The 18,936-nt window shown below is 46.8% G+C and overlaps 1 protein-coding gene across 1 annotated transcript in view; it reads right to left on the bottom strand.

Annotated features, from left to right (window-relative positions):
• The window catches only part of RAB40B (RAB40B, member RAS oncogene family), a 69,652-nt gene extending 53,834 nt beyond the window's left edge, over positions 1-15,818 (bottom strand). Inside the window, exon 1 of the mRNA XM_038757164.1 lies at positions 15,615-15,818. Coding sequence (XP_038613092.1) covers positions 15,615-15,756 — 142 coding nt within the window. The 5' untranslated portion in view covers positions 15,757-15,818. The remainder of the gene's footprint in view (positions 1-15,614) is intronic.
• Positions 15,819-18,936: the final 3,118 nt, after the last annotated feature.

Raw genomic sequence — 18,936 nt, 5'->3', positions numbered from 1 at the left:
CTTCACACAGTAAGTGCTCAATAAATACGTGCATGAATCAATAACTGTAAACTCCTTGTGGGGTAGGAATGTGTCTACCAATTCTGTTGAATTGTACTCTCCCAAGTGCTTAGTACAGTGCTCTGTACTAAGCCCCCATTTTTATACTAACAGCCCTGTGCATGACAAGGAATGTGTGTCTGATTTTATTAGCTCGTACCTACCAAAGCACTTACACCAGCATTGGACATATAGTAATGACTTAAATACCACTTTAAAAAAAGAATTCTTGCACATTTTGAAAAGGTTCTTTTCCTTAGAGGCTCAATTAAAGGGGAAAAAAATTAATGGGTTCATATAAAAAGAGCTGGAGATATTTGGATGAAAGACATTATATAGGTAGCAGTATTAATTGGATGGTTATAAGCAAGCTTTTTCGATCTAATGTGTCCCATCTGCTCTACTTGTTTTCTTCATTTTGCTGAGACTCAGTATTTTGAGAAGCTATTAGTTCAAACAGAACCAATTCTCTCAGCCATCCCCTTGGAGAGGGATGTCCAGCCAACAATATCTGGTAGAATGTTAACAATTAAAGTCACGTATCCTTGTTTAGCACAAGCAAAATGACTTTTGTTTCCTAACCTCACAGGGATGGAAGGATATCAATTTATAAAGCCACATGATGAGTATAAAAATTTAACATCTTGAGACAGGAATGACATATGGCCACCATTTCTCCTCCCAGTTCGGAGACATTGTATGTTGGAATGGGAAGAGAAAGGATGCGATTTGGCTGGGGCGGATATAAAAACAAATATTAAAAATGTAATACTGCCCTTTAAACGGCATTGGGTTTTTTTTTTTTTTTACACCTAAGTCTCTTTTAATTCGACTTTAAGAATTTGGTTTGTAGTCTAAATTTCTGGCTGATTCCTTCAGAGGTACCCCCATCAAAGTTTTTACATCTATCTGAACTCCTCCTAGACACCAATGAGGAGCTGGAAAATTACAGCGCAATGACTAAATTAATTAGATGCTGAAAAACGGAGTCCAAACAAGTCACGAAGTGAAGCCTCACTGTTTTCTAAATCATTTCTGAACCAGCATGGAAGCAGCATTCATTCTTTCATTCAATTGTATTTATTGAGCACTTACCATGAGCAAAGTACTATACTAAGCTTTTGGGAGAGTACAACAACAGCGGATATATCCCTGCCCACAATGAGCTCATAGACTAGAGGGGGAGACAGACATTAATATATACAGGTTAAATAAATAGTTACCATATACACAAATGCGCTGTGGGGATGGGAGGGAGGATGAATGAAGGAGCAAGTAAGAGCTGCACAGAAGGGAGTGGGAGAAGAGGAAAGGAAAGCTTAGTCAGTGAAGGCTTCTCAGAGGAGATGTGCCTTCAAAAAGGTTTTGAAGTGGAAAGCAATTATCTGTCTGATAAGAGGCATTCCAGGCCAGAGGTGGGATGTAGTAGACGTGGTGCAGTAGATAGAACACGGCCCTGGTAGTTAGAAGGTCATGGGTTCTAATCCAGCTCAGCCACTTGTCTAGTGTATGGCCTTGGGCAAGTCACTTCACTTCTCAGTGCCTCAGATCCCTCATCCGTAAAATGGGGATTTTACACCCCATTTGAGGTGTAAATGTGGACTGTGTCCAACCGATTTGCTTGTATTCACCCCAGTGCTTAGTACAGTTCCTGGCACACAGTAAGCACTTAACAAATACAACAATTACTGTGAACCAATCAACCAGGTCACAGAGAAGCAAATAAGGGACAATCAGAAAAAGGAGAAAATGGTTGTGCTTCACTGGTATGGTGGCACGCATTCAAAGAGAAAACCCACTACTCTTTTATTTTCTTTCCATTTGTTGGAACTTGCGAAGTCTCTCTCATATTACTCCAGGACTAAACAAAGGCCATGGAGAAAAATCATTATACCCAGATGCAGCCTTCTGTGATCCATTTTCCCAGCTCTGTGGGGGGAAAAATTATCTATTCATATCGCTCCTGAATAATTTTAACTTTTCAAGTAGAACCTGCAAATGGATTTATACCCCTCTTTGTGACCCTGATGGGAATTTTGCAATGAGAAACTCTCCAATAGGTAAAAATGGGGCCACAAAAGAGAAGAATTATCTGCCAGTGCTTGATGTTGCAGTCAAGAAAAAAAAAAAAAACCAAAAGCAAAATCACCATATGGATTAAGTGGCCCACATTAATCTGTTATTTCCAAGGCCACCAAAACATTCCAGCCACACTCTTCTTTAATGGCTGGGCACCTGAAAGATCATCATTCTCCATATCATCATCATCAGTATTTACTGAGTGCCTCCTGTGTGCAGAGGATTGTACTGGGCACCTCTTGGGTACAGTCCTCTAGACTGTAAGCTCTTTGTGGGCAGGGATCTTGTCTACCAACTCTACTGAACTACCCAGTTTGGAGAGTCATTCATTCAATCGTATTTATTGAGCATTTCCCATGTGCAGAGCACTGTACTAAGTGCTTGGTTAATCAATCAATCAATCGTATTTATTGAGTGCTTACTGTGTGCACAGCACTGTACTAAGCGCTTGGGAAGTACAATACAATGCAGTAATAAAGAGACAATCCCTGCCCACAACGAACTCTTGGCCATCCAGAAACCTCCTCTCCCAATCTGAAGACCTCTTCTGACTCCCAGGCTTGTGCTCTATCCAAGCCACGCTAGTGACTAAGCCACACTTAAATACCATACTTACTAATTATTTTCCTTGGTGTGGGGTTCTGTAAAAACAGAAATCCTGGGCTATAGAATAAACCCTGGAAGAAACTTTCAAGGGTGGGCATGCAGGAGAGGTAAAAACCTGCCATCCCTAGTAAAAACTGAGCTTTGTGTTTCAGCATGCTACTGCTTTCAAGCTATCTTGTCTTCAATCGAGGTGATTAAGACATTTTCAAAAAGATATGAGAAAAATATTAAACCAGGAGGGATAATCAACTACTAAACTGTTTAACTACAACAGCTGGAAGTCCAGTGATCCGAGGTTCCTGTCCAGCCTGCTTTCTATTTTCCTACAGCAGATGATCCATTTTGCAGATTATGCTTCTCCTCCCTCCCTCCTTCAGGGTCGAGAGTCCCGATTTCTGCCCATCTCGCTGCTTTTTAGCACCTTCTCCAGGAAAGAACCAGGTGAGGGAACAAACTCAGTCCACTCCGCTGGACCGTTAGAAGCCGGGGGAAAAGTGTGGCGGCAGAGCGGGTGGCGTGGACTTCTTGCCGAAATGACAATTTGGTAATGTGGGGGGTTTTATTCACTCGAGCTGTCTGTGAGGATGATTATCAGGAGCTCTAACTCTTATTTATTTCTGAAAAACTCTACTGCTGTGGGAAACTTGCCAAGATGGAACAATGGAGTGCAGAAACCTGCCTCACTGCTGCCCTATTTGACTGTCTACACACACACACACACACACACACACACTCTTTTCTCTCTCTCTCTCTCTCTCTCTCTCTCTCTCTCTCTCTCTCTCTCTCTCTCTCTCTCTCTCTCTCTCTCTAAGATGTCCAGTAATGTTTTCTACTGATTCACCCAAAGCCTCCATCTACAGAAAGCTCACTCTGATATGCAAATGAAAAAACAGCACCAGCACAAAAGAGAAACACACCACCACAATGGGCAGACAACCTGTGTGTACTCATTATGGCTCCCACATTGGCCTTTTTAGCCCCACAACCACTCAGAGTAATTTCGCTGGCAGTGGTGTCTTCTTCCAATATGGAGGACGACCACAGATACACACACACACATGCAAACACAATCCGATACACAACAACTGCCAGGAGACCCTGGCCATCATTCTATCTGAATGCCCTGGGAAGCTGAAGAGGCCAAGGAAAAGTTAGAATGGTTGCTAGGGTGGTAGCTAGATGGAAGTAGGGACAGGGAAGGTGGGAGCTCAAAGCATCATGACAATATCATGATGTGACAACTCTGAGATGTCACTGCACTGTGACATCACGGAGGCTTTGGAAATAATAATTATGGTACTTGCACAGCACTCATTATGTGCCAAGCACTATTCTAGGCACTGGGGTAGATGCAAGTAAATTAGGTTGGACACAGAACATGCCACACATTGGGTTCACACTCTCGATCTCCATTTTGTAAACATGAGGTAGCGGAGGTACAGAGAAGTGAAGTGACTTGCCCAAGGACACCCAGCAGATAAGGGGTGGAGCCAGGATTAGAACCCATAGCATAGTGTGTGCTAACCATTATGCACACTGCTTCTCGAAAGGGGTGAGACGGGGCTTCAGCTGAGCACTGTGACCCCAACGAGGCTAGAGGTTCTGCAAAGTGGGCCTGATGCTAGGGATGGAGGAGGAAGCAAGGGGTGGAGGTGAAAATCTGAACCCGAACTACAGCGGTTTAGGGGAAGGAAGTGGGGGAAACCTGTCTTCCTTCCAGCAGGTAATAATAATAATAATAATGGCATTTGTTAAGTGCTTACTATGTGCAAAGCACTGTTCTAAGCGCTGGGGGGGGGGGGGCACAAGGTGAACAGGTTGCCCTGAGTGAGGCTCACAGTCATCATCCCCATTTCACAGATGAGGTAACTGAGGCTCCGAGAAGTTAAGTGGCTTGCCCAAGGTCACAGAGCAGATGTGGCCAAGCAGGGATTCGAACCCACGACCTCTGACTCCAAAGCCCATGCTCTTTCCACTGAGCCATGCTGCTTCTCTGTGCCACGCTGCTACTCTGCTGCTGCCACCAGATCTACCCCTGTGCCAACCTGCTGAGAAGCAGCACGGCCTAATGGCAAAAGCACCAGGCTGGGAGTCAGGAGGCCATGGGTTCTAATCCTGACACCACCATTTGTCTGCTGTGTGACCCTGGGCAAGACACTTCACTTCTCTTTACTTCAATTACCTCATCTGTACAAAATGGGGATTAAGAGTGTGAGCCCAATGTGAGATGGGGACTGTGTCTAATCTAATTGGCTTCAATCTATCCCAGTACTCAGCACAGCGCCTGGCACATAGTAAATGTTGAACAAAAACCACTATAAAAGAAACAAAAAACCTTTCCCTTGCCACCGGGCAAGGGATCCCTGCTCAGGCTTGGAGCAGACTGTGGGGAAGCGGCATTGGGCTTCTCTGGGCCTCAGTTTCCTCTCTGTATAATAATGATGGTATTTGTTAAGCGCTTACTATGTGCTGAGCACTGTGCTAAGAGCTGATGGGGATTAAGATTGACAGCCCCATGGGGAACAGAGACTGTTTCCAACCTGATTAATCTGTACTTACTCCAGCTCTTAGTACAGTGCCTGGCACACAGTAAGCGCTTAACAAACACCATTAAAAAAAATGGCAGATCTCCTGGGGTTTTCAGTTCGCACCCACCAACTCATCCCTTCTTTGGCCCTGCCAAATCAAGAACCTCACCCCCTTGGGTCATATCATCTTAACACCCCCCTAAATCCTTATGTACAGACAGTCGCCATACCATATAGGTGTGTGTGTATATATATATATACATACACATACACACACACACACATATATATATATATATATATATATATCCATATATCCATCCAACTGCATTCCTTTCCAGTCCAGTTATTTATTCCCAGATCCTCCCGGCCTTGATTATCCTATCCCAATTGTATCCCTTCCTCCTCTTCCCCACTAGCTATAGTTTGTGTGGGCTACCTCCCTCGTTGGACTATAAACTCCTTGAGGGTAAGGTCTATGTCTTTAACCACCACTTGATTGGCCAGAGTGCCTAGCACAGTGCTCAGTTCACAGTGGGCACTCAGCCGACGGAAGAGTGAAGGCCCTCTGTCCAAAACCTCTACCTTCTAGGTCCTCATTCTTACTGTATTTGGTCATTCTCGTCTCGGTAGCTAAGATAGGGAGGGAAAATTATCTAAAAAAAAAAATCAATTCAAAAAATAACTAACTTCGTAGGAGTCCCAAGAAAAGGCGACAAAACTTATCTTTGCCCTGACTGTAATCATAGATGAACCTCAAAATCATCATTTCTTAAGGTGATGGCATTGACACCTCTAAAACAAGGCCACGATTCTAAAATGGTACCCATCTGAAATTCACCATTTCCCTATTATTTTTTCTCACCAAGAGAAAACTATAAGAGTTTTTCTCCTTTCCAATCTGCTCTGCAGATTAAGAATATCAGGGTCTGCTAGAATTCACCATATCCATTTCCAGTTTGACCTCTAAAGATCAAGAGAAGACTCGTGAAGAAGTTTTGAACTATCCAATCTACTTTGCAGATTATCAGGGTTTGCTAGAATTTACCATGTCTATTTCCTTTAGCGATTTGTTTTTGAATTACACAAACGTCAATCACAGCAACTGCCACAAATAACAGCATAAATAACCCACAATTAATTCCAATTCATGAGTAAATGGGTTTAGTCACACACTCTCTGGAAGATTAGGCAACAGTCTGCGTGCAAAATCATATAAATTAAAAAGAGCTTGAGGCGTGCTTTCGCTAGGGAAGAATCAAAGATTTACGTTATAATGGCATCATCAACCTCTTGCTAATACAGTTACTCACAGCTTCTAATGAATGCTGGCTAATAATTTACGAGGGTATTTCTAATCATTTGGGGGTGGTGGGGGCTGTGGAAAGGAAGCTGAATGCATATAGAAGGAAAACTCTACTTTAATCTGTTCTTTCTTGGAGAAAAAACAAAAACACATGTACCGGGAATTTTTAACTCCCCCAGAATGCTTAGTTAGAAGTATCTGAGGCACATAAAGACTCTCTAACAGAGCTCTTTGCTTTTCATTCAGGGCAGTATAAAAGTCAGCATTATGGGCAAAGAAAGAAATGGTTTGAAATTCTCCATTAATGGAAGCTACCCAACTGCTCCTCTACTGTTGTCAAAGAATATATTGATTCATGTTTAAACCCCTTAATATTTTCAAGTGCTGTATGGCTTTTTTTATGGTATTTGTTAAGTGCTTACTATGGGCCAGACACTGAACTAGGCGCTAGGATAGAAACAAGAAGATAATCAGGTTGGGCACAGTCCCTATCCCACATAGGGCTCACAGTCTTAACCTACATTTCACAAACGAGGGAATTTAGACACAGAGAAGAGAAGCGATTTGCCCAAGGTCAAGCAGCAGACAAGTGGAGCCAGAATTAGCACCCAGATCCTTTAGACACCCAGGCCCGTGCCCTGTCCACTAGGCCATGCTGCTCCTCAAAGCTTGTGGGAAAAAGTCTCACAGAATGCCAACTTCCTTGGAACAGACTAGTGTGAAGGTAAAGCGCACTGAAATTTACTTACAATAACACAGCTCATTAAGGAGTAACATGTTTATGGCAAATGGAAAAAAGTGGAAAATAGCAGGGTCTATTGGAATGAGCAAGGGACTGAGAGTCAGAGGACCTGGGTTCTAATCCCAATTAAGCCACGTGACTGCTGTGTAACCTTGGGCAAATCATTTAATCAATCAATGAAATTTACTGAGCACTTACTGTGTCCAGAGGACTGTACTAAATGCTTGGGAGACCATATATTGGGATTAGCAGACAAATTCCCTGCCCATAACTACTTTACAGTCTAGAGATGCCCTTACTGCTCTGTGCCTCAGTTACCTCATCTGCAAAATGGGGATTAAGAGCTCAAATTTAGAATGTGAATCCCATGTGAGACAGGGACTATATCCACCCTGATTATCTTGTATTACCCCAGTGCTTAGTACAGTGCCTGGCATACAGTAAGCACCTAATAAATACCGTTTAAAAGAAAAGAAATGAAAATAACCCTCTCATCTATTTGAAAGAACTGTTAAAGTAGGCTCAGTCTCATTGAATTACTGCATAGTGACTCACCTCGCCTACAAATAAGGCAGAATGAAACCCTAATAATACATCCCTGGCTGCACAAACCTCATGAAACCGCTTTATCTCCTATCAAGGTATGAAAATCAGAACCATAAAAATAGTTTTAAATGCAAGACATTTTTTAAGCCTACAGTTGTTCACTGTAAATATTAGAATCGTGAGATCTGAGTTCTAATCCTGGCTCCACCACGTGCCTGCTGCATGCCCTTAGGCGAGTCACTTAACTTCTCTGGGCCTCATTTTCCTTCTCTGTAAAATGGGAATGAAATACTTCTCCCCAGGGCAACCGCCTACCTCACTTACTTTATGAAGTCGGCTGTGCTAAATGGATGATCGACTGCAAGAAGCGTGATTCCTTTCTGGACAAGATCATTCTTTGGTTTTTGAAGCTAGTCTTCAGGATAACGGAGAAATCAAACACAACCCCGAGAGAGGATGCTGAGCTTGGTAACTTGCAACCTGGCCACTTTTATTTGAGAACTGTGGAATGTTTAAATTTCTTCTATCATGAGAGCGTAGACGGAACGCAAACCTTTCAGCTCTAACTCACTGACCATTAGTAAGGTCACAACTCCTCCAGGAAGCCTTCCCAGATTAAGCTCTCTTTCCCCTGGGGCTTCCTCTTTCTTCTGCGTTGCCAAGGCACCTTCATCTGTGAACTTTGGGCATTTGATATTCTCTCCCTCCCCCCACCCCCGACCCTCCAACTGCTCAATCCCACATCACTTACGGAGATCTCTTTAAATTATGTATTATGAATTACTTATTTACATTAATGTCTGTCTTACCCTCTGGAGTGGAAGATCATTGTGGGTAGAGAATGTGTCTGTTAACTCTGTTGGACTGTACTCTCCCAAGCACTCTGCATATAGGACACACTCAATAAATACAGCTGATTGATGGATTTTTTTCTTTAAGTCACTTTCCATGTTCCTATTCTGTCATACTTCTGTTAAATCATCTGGATTCTGGGTGAAGACCTGCTGGTCCCTGAATTCTTGCTTCTCAAGAGCTAAGGTGAACTTTTAGCCATTTTTAAGAACTAAAATTCTCACCTGAATTATAAAAATCTAGGCAGAAATATGAAAATCTGATTAAATTTGGAACTCGATAGAGGTAGGCAAGTCCATCTACTCTAAATGGAGCTATGATGTGCTGACTTTATAATATTAGCACAAATGCAGCATGCAATAGTCATCATAAATATGGTATTTTTTAAGTGCGTACTACGTGCCAAGCACTGTGCTAAGCCCTGATTCAGTACTATCAGATCAGACAGTTCCAATCCCACATGGGGCATACAGTCTAAGAGGAAGGATATGTATTTTATCCCCATAACTGATGCTATCTTTGGTCGCTATCTTGCTTCCAGTGACTTTCAACCTTAAAGCCTCCCAATTTGCAATACAAGAAATCTAATCAAAAATAAATGTGGAGTATATTCAAGTACATCCAATCTTTCAGATACAGCTTTCAGCTTCATCTTAGGTGTCTCATTCTACGGCTTGGTTTCTTTTTGAGGAAAGACAAGCACAGGATTTTTCCACATATAAAAATAATGTCCACTGAGTAAACGAATCTATTTCCTGATCAAATATTGAAGAGCAGCAAGTCACCAAATACAAAATTTCCGTGGTTTAATTCGGTCCAATAGCCTTTGTGCTTTTAGCCAAGGGGAATGAGCCAGATTTTGTTTCATCCAATCAATTTCTTTAACATTTTGATCTGATGGCTCCTGAAAAATACTCAAATTTCCAGAGTGTTTCCAGTTTGTTCCAGAAGCATCCCTCCTCTCATAGGTTTGGCTATTGATTTTTCTAATCCCTCTATGAAAATAAATCTTTCCACCAGAATTATTGGGCATTATTTCTCAGAACAAACACCGCCAGGTAAATTGAATATTCCATTACTCGAGGCAAATGACGGAATTCTCCCCTCCAGAGCTGATCCCAGTTTAAATTTGGCAGTGAGGAATTTTAACCTCAAACGCTTTCCTCCACCCCTTCCTCAAAATTTCGCGGGAGTCAAAGAATTCTACCCGGGTATCCTTTTCCTACTCTGGTTTGAGAATTACAACCAAAAATAGTGCTGGTGATTAGCGCAGCCCTGGTGTTCCCCGCTGAGGAATAGAATGCAATAAGTGGTTAGGCAGGCCGGGGGCTGAACATTGGGAAAGGCACGTAACGGTTTCTCCAAGCGGGACCCACTAGGGCCGGCAGGGCCAAATCTGCCCCATAATCCACAGACTACTGCCTCGATAGCCACTGCAGTCTAGGCCTCCCACAGAAGCCAGATGATGATAATAATAATACTAGTGGCATTTGTTAAGCACTTACTACATGTCAGGCACTGTACTAAGCGCTGGGGTGGATACAAGAAAATCAGATTGGATGCAGCCCCTGTCCCACATGGGGCTCACAATCTTAATCCTTACTGTACAGCTGAGGGAACTGAGGCACTGAAAAGTGACTTGCCCAAGGTAGCAGAGTAGCCGTGGAAGAGCCAGGATTAGAACCCATGTCCTTTTGACGCCCAAGACTGTGCTCTTTCCACCGGGCCACTCTGCTTCTCTATATTTTCAGGTTTCCCGCTGGGCCTCTGCACTCTCCTGAATGTCCTAGGCAGTTCTTTGGTGAGAAAACTTCACGACTATTATCAAAAAATCCCAGGAGGCAAATAGGAGGCAGTGTTTCCCAGTGGAAAGAGCCTGGGCCTAGGACTCAAAAGACCTGAGTTGTAGTGCCAACTCCACCCTTACCTGTCGTTTGACCTTGGGTGAGTCACTTAACCTCTCTGTGCCTCGGTTTCCTCAACTCTAAAATGGAGATTAAATACCCGCTTCTCCCTCCCCCTTAGACTGTGAGCCCTGTGTGAGACAGGGACTGTGATTGGATCTACTTATCAAGTCACTTCACTTCTCTGGGCCTCAGTTACCTCATCTGTAAAATGGGGATTAAGACTGTGAGCCCCACGTGGGACAACCTCTAGACTGTGAGCCTGTTGTTGGGTAGGGACCGTCTCTATATGTTGCCACCTTGTACTTCCCAAGCACTCAGTACAGTGCTCTGCACAAAGTAAGCACTCAATAAATACGACTGAATCACCTTGAATCCCCCCCAGCACTTAGAACAGTGCTTCACACATAGTAAGCGCTTAACAAATGCCATCGTTATTATTACCTGCATCAGTGCTTAGCACATAGTAGGCCCTTAATAAATACAATCCTTGTTATTAACCGGGACAAGGAATCAGGTGTCCCGACTCACACAGCTAGGTGCTTTCCTCTGGACCAACAGTACTAAATCAACTGTATTTGAGCGCTGACTGTGTGCAGAGCACTGTAATAAGTGCTTTGGAGAGTACAACACAACAATAACCACACACATTAATAAGTACTTGGGAGAGTACAACACAACAATAACCAGACACATTCCCTGCCAGCCTGCAGTCTACAGAAAATGAAAAGGAACCTTTAGTTCAGCATAATTTTCTCAGGCAACTGTGCGTGTGTATGTGTGAGCGAACTGAGTGTTCTTTAACCACCTCCGGAGTCTACAATGCTCCCCAGCTTGGAGCTCTGGGTTGGGTACCGGGCCCAAAACTCCCCCCACACACCGCTGGGCACCATCTGGTCCCAGGGCCGCTTGGGATGGCACGGCGGCAGGTCGGCACGGCCTGAAACCCATCAGGAACAGGCAAATGAGGGTATCCTCTCCCCAAAATGGCACTGGGTTGAGGGTTCAGTTGGGAAAAGGACGGTTAAATGGAGAGTTGGAAGGGAAGATCCTGCAATCCTTTGAGGGGAGGGCCTGGGGAAAAGAGAGGAGGGGAAACGGAATCCTTGGATCCATGACTGAGGGGCAGATAGGGAAGGGCAATCTCATCCTTTCAGACAAATCTCTAGAGCCCAAGCACCACCTTCCCAAATCCCCTTCTGGGAAGAGAGGTGTGTGGGAGGAAGCAGCAACCCAAACCCAGCCCCAAACCCAAAAGGGGCAGATGGGGAAGAGGATGCCATCCTGAAGCAGTATGGCATAATGGATAGAGTTACAGACCTGGGAATCAGAATATCATGGGTTCTAATCCCAGCTCTGCCACTTGTCTGCTGTGTGACCTGGGGCAAATCACTTCACTTCTTTGGGCCTCAGTTACCCTGGAAAATGGGGATCAGAACTATGAGCCACAGGTGGCACAGGGACTAGTTTAGTTTAGTACAGTACTTGGCACATAGTAAGTGCGAAATACTATAATTTTCATTATTTTAGACAACTCTCTAAAGCCCAAGAACTAGCTCCCAAATCTCTCTCCAGGAAAAGGGGACCGCTGGAAGGAGAAGGAGCCCAAATCTGGCTTTACACCCAAAAAGGGCAGGTGGGGAGGGGGATCCCATCCTTTTAGACAAATCTCTCAAGCCCAAGAACCACCTCCCAAATCCCTCTCTGGGAAAAGTGGACCGTAGGAGGGAGAAGCAGCCCAAATCCAACCCAAAACACAAAAAGGGGGGGGGGGGAGGGGGGAAGGGGGAGAAATCTCCTCCTTTTAGCCACATCTCTAGAGCCCAAAACACAACCTTCCCAAATCCCTCTCTGGGAAAAGGGGTAGATGGGGAGGGGGATTCTGTCCCTTTAGCCACATCTCTGGAGTGTGAGAACAACCTTCCCAAATCCCTCTCTGGGAAAAGGGGCACATGGGGTGGGAGGGAAGAAACACCCATCTTTTTAGACAAATTTCTAGAGCCCCAGACCCCAAATCCCTCTCTGGGAAAAAGGGACCATAGGAGGGAGAAACAGCCCAAACCCAAAAGGGGCAGGTGGGGAGGGGGAATCTCATCCTTTCAGGCAAATCTCCAAAGCCCCGGGACCACCTCCCAAATTCCTCTCTGGGAAAAGGGGACCGTAGGGGAGAAGCAGCCCAAATGCAGCCCCCAACCCAAAAGGGGCGGGTGGGGGGGAGGGGGGGAATCTCATCCTTTTAGCCACATCTCTAGAGCCCCAGCCCCACTTTCCCAAATCCCTCTCTGGGAAAAGGGCAGATGTGGGGGGGGGGGGGGGGGATCCCATCCTTTTAGACAAATCTCTAAAGCCCAAGCAGCAGCTCCCAAATCCCTCTCTGGGAAAAGGGAATCGTAGGAGGGAGAAGCAGCCCAAATCCAGCCCCAAACCCAAAAGGGGCAGATGGGGAGGGTGAAATCCCATCCTTTTAGTCACATCTCTGGGGCTCAAGGATAACCTTTCCAAATCCCTCTCTGGGAAAAGGGGCATTTGGGGGGCGGTTGTGGGGGGATCCCATCCTTTTAGACAAATCTCTAAAGCCCAAGCATCATCTCCCAAATCTCTCTCTGGGAAAATGGAATCGTAGGAGGGAGAAGCAGCCCAAATCCAGCCCCAAATCCAAAAGGGGCAGATGGGGAGGGGGTTCCCATCCTTTTAGCCACATCTCTGGAGCCCCAGCCCCACCTTCCCAAATCCCTGTCTGGGGAGAGTGGGGATCCCATCCTTTTAGTCACATCTCTGGAGCTGCAGCACAACAGTCCAGTCCTCTGCACACAGTAAGCGCTCAATAAATACGACTGAATGAATGAACCTTCCCAAAACCCTGCCTGGGAAAAGGGGCAGATGGTGGTGGTGGGGGTGGGTGGAAATCCCATCCTTTTAGCCACACCTCTGGAGCCCCAGTACAATCTTCCAAAATCCCTCTCTGGGAAAAGGGGCAGATGGGGAGGGAGGGGGAATCTCATCCTTTTAGCCACATCTCTGGAGCCCCAGCCCCAGCTTCCCAAAACCCTCTCTGGGAAAAGGTGCAGAAGGGGAGGGGGGGATCCCATCCTTTTAGCCACATCTCTGGAGCCCCAGTACAACTTTTTCAAATCCTTCTCTGGGAAAAGGGGCAAATGGGTAAGTGGTGGCGGGGGGGGGGGGGGGAGTTCCAATCCTTTTAGCCCCATTTCTGGAGCCCCAGCCCCACCTTCCCAAATCCCTGTCTGGGAAAACGATCAGATGGTGGTGGGGGGAAAATCGCATCCTTTTAGCCCCATCTCTGGAGCCCCAGCCCCACCTTCCTAAATCCCTATCTGGGGAGAGGGGGGATCCCATCCTTTTAGCCACATCTCTGGAGCCCCAGCACAACAGTCCAGTGCTCTGCACACAGTAAGCACTCAATAAATACGACTGAATGAATGAACCTTCCCAAATCCCTCTCTGAGAAAAGGGGCAAATGGGGAGGGGGGATCCAATTCTTTTAGCCCCACCTCTGGAGCCCAAGCACCACATTCCCAAATCCCTGTTTGGGAAAACGATCAGATGGTGGTGGTGGGAAATCCCATCCTTTTAGCCACATCTCTGGAGCCCCAGCCCCACCTTCCCAAATCCCTGTAAAAGGGGCAGATGGGGAGGGAGAGGGGATTCAATCCTTTTAGCCACATCTCTGGAGACCCAGCACAACAGTGCAGTGCTCTGCATACAGTAAGCAGTCAATAAATACGATTGAATGAATGAACCTTCCCAAAGCCCTGCCTGGGAAAAGGGGCGGATTGGGGGGGGGGGAGGGGGGAGAATCTCATCCTTTTAGCCACATCTCTGGAGACCAAGCACCACATTACCAAATCCCTGTCTGGGAAAAGAGGCGGATGGGGAGGGGGAGATCCCATCCTTTTAGCCACATCTCTGGAGCCCAAGCACCACCTTCCCAAATCCCTGTATGGGGAGGGGGGAATCCCATCCTTTTAGCCACATCTCTGGAGCCCAAGCACCACCTTCCCAAATCCCTGTCTGGGAAAAGGGGCAGATGGGGAGGGAGGGGGGATCCCATCCTTTTAGCCACATCTCTGTAGCCCCAGTCCCACCTTCCCAAATCCCCGTCTGGGGAGAGGGGGGATCCCATCCTTTTAGCCACATCTCTGGAGCCCCAGCCCCACCTTCCCAAATCCCTGTCTGGGAAAGGGGGCAGATGGGGAGGGAGGGGGGATCCCATCCTTTTAGCCACATCTCTGGAGCCCAAGCACCACCTTCCCAAATCCCTGTCTGTGAAAAGGGGCAGAAGGGGAGGGAGGGGGGGTCCATCCTTTTAGCCACATCTCTGGAGCCCCAGCCCCACCTTCCCAAATCCCTGTCTGCGGAGAGGGGGGATCCCATTCTTTTAGCCACATCTCTGGAGTCCAAGCACCACCTTCCCAAATCCCTGTCTGGGAAAAGGGGCAGAAGGGGAGGGAGGGGGGAATCCCATCCTTTTAGCCACATCGCTGGAGCCCCAGCCCCACCTTCCCAAATCCCTGTCTGGGAAAAGGGGCAGATGGGGAGGGAGGGGGGATCCATCCTTTTAGCCACATCTCTGGAGCCCCAGTCCCACCTTCCCAAATCCCTGTCTGCGGAGAGGGGGGATCCCATTGTTTTAGCCACATCTCTGGAGCCCAAGCACCACCTTCCCAAATCCCTGTCTGGGAAAAGGGGCAGAAGGGGAGGGAGGGGGGAATCCCATCCTTTTAGCCACATCTCTGGAGCCCCAGTCCCACCTTCCCAAATCCCTGTCCGGGGAGAGGGGGGGGATCCCATCCTTTTAGCCACATCTCTGGAGCCCAAGCACCACCTCCCCAAATCCCTGTCCGGAGAGAGGGGGAAAGGGGTTCCCCGGGAGGGAAGAGGGATTCACCCACCCATCCATCCATCCATCCATCCATTCCAAGGTATTGACTGAGCGCTTCCTGCCGCGCAGGGCACTGTGCTAAGCGTTGGGGCAGCACGGGGGGACCCACCCATGTTGTAGCCGTAGGGCGACTCGGTGGCTCCATCTTGCAGGCTGGCCAGGATCTCCCCCTTGCCCACGTCGCTGTCGCCCACCAGCAGGAACTTCAGCAGGAAGTCGTAGGCTTTGACCGGGCTGGACGGCGCGTTCATCCTCTCCGGGGGCGTCTCGCCCGCCGCGGGCCCATGCTACGAGAGAGACGCCCCCGGCCCGGCCCGGCGCGGCGCGCGGAGCCCAGGGCGCGCGCCCGCCGCCCCCCGGCAACCTGACAGCTCCGGGAGCCCCGCCCCCTGCCCCGCCGCCCATTGGACGGCGGGGCCGTTGCTAGGGCGACTCCGCGACGCCATTGGTCCAGCCGCCTGTCCGTCACGGGCCGGTCCGCCCCCCTCCCCGGCTGAAGGGGGTGGAGCCCGCCTCTACCAATGGGAGGCCGGGGGCGGCCCGCGTCGACCAATGGGAAGCCGGGGGCGGGGCCAATGGTGTTTACAGCCCCGCGTGCGGCCCTGGAGAGCGCGGGACGGCAGCCTGCCATTCCGCCCTCTCCCCCAGGGGGGCGCCCTGCTGAGTCCCACATTCATTCATTCATTCAATCATATTTATTGAGCGCCTACTGTGTGCACAGCACTGTACTAAGCAATTGGGAAGTACAAGTTGGCAACATATAGAGACGTATTTATTACTCTATTTATTTACTTCCTTCCTTCCTCTCCCCCTCGTCCTCCTCCTCTCCATCCCCCCATCTTACCTCCTCCCCTTCCCCACGGCACCTGTATATATGTATATATGTTTGTACACATTTGTTACTCTATTTATTTATTTATTTTACTTCTACATATCTATTTATTTATTTTATTTTGTTAGTATGTTTGGTTTTGTTCTCTGTCTCCCCCTTTTAGACTGTGAGCCCACTGTTGGGTAGGGACTGTCTCTATATGTTGCCAACTTGTACTTCCCAAGCGCTTGGTACAGTGCTCTGCACACAGTAAGCGCTCAATACGATTGATGATGATGATGATGATGATTTATTTTACTGGTACATATCTATTCTATTTATTTTGTTAATATGTTTTGTTTTGTTCTCTGTCTCCCCCTTCTAGACTGTGAGCCCACTGTTGGGTAGGGACCGTCTCTATATGTTGCCAACTTGTACTTCCCAAGCGCTTAGTACAGTGCTCTGCACACAGTAAGCGCTCAATAAACACGATTGATATAGAGACGGTCCCTACCCAACCGCGGGCTCACAGTCTAGAAGGGGGAGACAGACGACAAAACAAACCATGTGGACAACAACTAATCGTCATCATAATTTATTCAATCCATCGTATTTATTGAGAGCCTACTGTGTGCACAGCACTGTACTAAGCGCTTGGGAAGTACAAGTTGGCAACATATAGCAACATATAGAGACGGTCCCTACCCAACAGCGGGCTCACAGTCTAGAAGGGGGAGACAGACGACAAAACAAAACATGTGGACAACAACTAATCGTCATCATAATTCATTCAATCCATCGTATTTATTGAGCGCCTACTGTGTGCAGAGCACTGTACTAAGCGCTTGGGAGAGGACAAGTCGGCAACATATAGAGACGGTCCCTACCCGGAAACGGGCTCACAGGCTAGAAGGGGGAGACAGACAGACAAAAAAAAAAAAAAAAAAGTAGACAGGTGTCAATACCATCAGAATAAATAGAATTATAATGATAGTAATAATAATAATAATGGTATTTGTTAAGCACTTACTATGTGCAAAGCACTGTTCTAAGCGCTGGGGGATACAAAGCGATCAAGTTGTCCCACGTGGAGCTCACAATCTTAATCCCCATTTTACAGATGAGGTAACAGGTCCAGAGAAGTGACTTGCCCAAAGTCACACAGCTGACAATTGGCAGAGCTGAGATTTGAACCCATGACCTCTGACTCCAAAGCCCGGGCTCTTTCCATTAAGCCACGCCGCTACACATCATTAAGTGCATCAACCGTGCAGTGGTAGTCATAATATATGTGAATAATAACGATGGGATTTGTTAAGTGCTATGTGCCAAGCACTGTTCTAAGCTCTGGGGTAGATACAGTTAATCAATCGTATTTATTGAGTGCTTACTGTGCGCAGAGCACTGGACTAAGCGCTTGGGAAGTACAGGTTGGCAACAGATACAGACAGTCCCTACCCGACAACAGGCTCACAGGCTAGAATGGGGAGACAGACAACAAAACAAAACATGTAGACAGGTGTCAATACCATCAGAATAAATAGAATTATAGCTCTATACACATCAAGTGCATGTGAATAATAACGATGGTATTTGGGTTTTTTATGGTATTTGTTAAGTGCTTACTATGTGCAAAGCACTGTTCTAAGCGCTGGGGGGGGGGGTACAAGGTGATCAGGTTGTCCCACGTGGGGATCACAGTCTTAATCCCCATTTTACACTCAGTGTGGCTCAGTGAAAAGGGCACGGGCTTGGGAGTCAGAGGTCATGGGTTCAAATCCCTGTTCTGCCAATTGTCAGCTGTGTGACTTTGGGCACCTCTCTGGGCCTCAGTTACCTCATCTGTAAAATGGGGATTAAGACTGTGAGCCCCACATGGGACAACCTGATCACCTTGTATCCTCCCCAGTGCTTAGAACAGTGCTTTGCATGTAGTAAGAACTTAACAAATGCCATCATTATTATTATTATTATTACTACTACTACATATTTGTAATTTATATTAATGTCTGTCTCCCCCCTTACACTCTAAGCTCATAGGGGGCGGGGAATGTATTGGTTATATTGTACTAACAAAGCACTTAATACAGTGCTTTGCATACCATAAGTGCTCAATAAATACAAATTAACTGACTGGTGTGTGCCTCTTCAATCCAGCAATGCATAGCTTCCCACCCTGAGGGGCAGAGTCCTGAAAGGAAAATAAAGATCACTAAAGTAGAAGGTGAGGAAAGCAGCAGTCTTAAACTCACAGCTGAGGTTCTTTTTAGGCCCTCAACATCCCAGGCCCGGCAAGAGACTGGAACTTTAGATAATAATAACAGTGGCATTTGTTCAGCGCTTATTACGTGGCAAGCACCTTATTAAGCGCTGAGGTGAATGGGAGCAAAACAGATTGGACCCAATCCCTGTTCCACATGGAACTCACAGTCTCAATCCCCATTTTACAGATGAGGTAACTGAGGCACAAGGAAGCTAAGTGGCTTGCCTAAGGTTACCCAGCAAACAAGTGACAGGCCCGCAAGCTTTCCAATAGACTACACGGTAGCACAAAACAGAAAATGACTTACCCAAGATCATACGGCAGAACCCCGTCCTTTAGACTCCCAAGCCGGTGCTC

Source organism: Tachyglossus aculeatus, chromosome 15 (assembly GCF_015852505.1).
Source record: "Tachyglossus aculeatus isolate mTacAcu1 chromosome 15, mTacAcu1.pri, whole genome shotgun sequence".
Lineage (NCBI taxonomy): Eukaryota > Metazoa > Chordata > Mammalia > Monotremata > Tachyglossidae > Tachyglossus > Tachyglossus aculeatus.
This window is presented reverse-complemented; position numbering and strand designations above follow the sequence as displayed.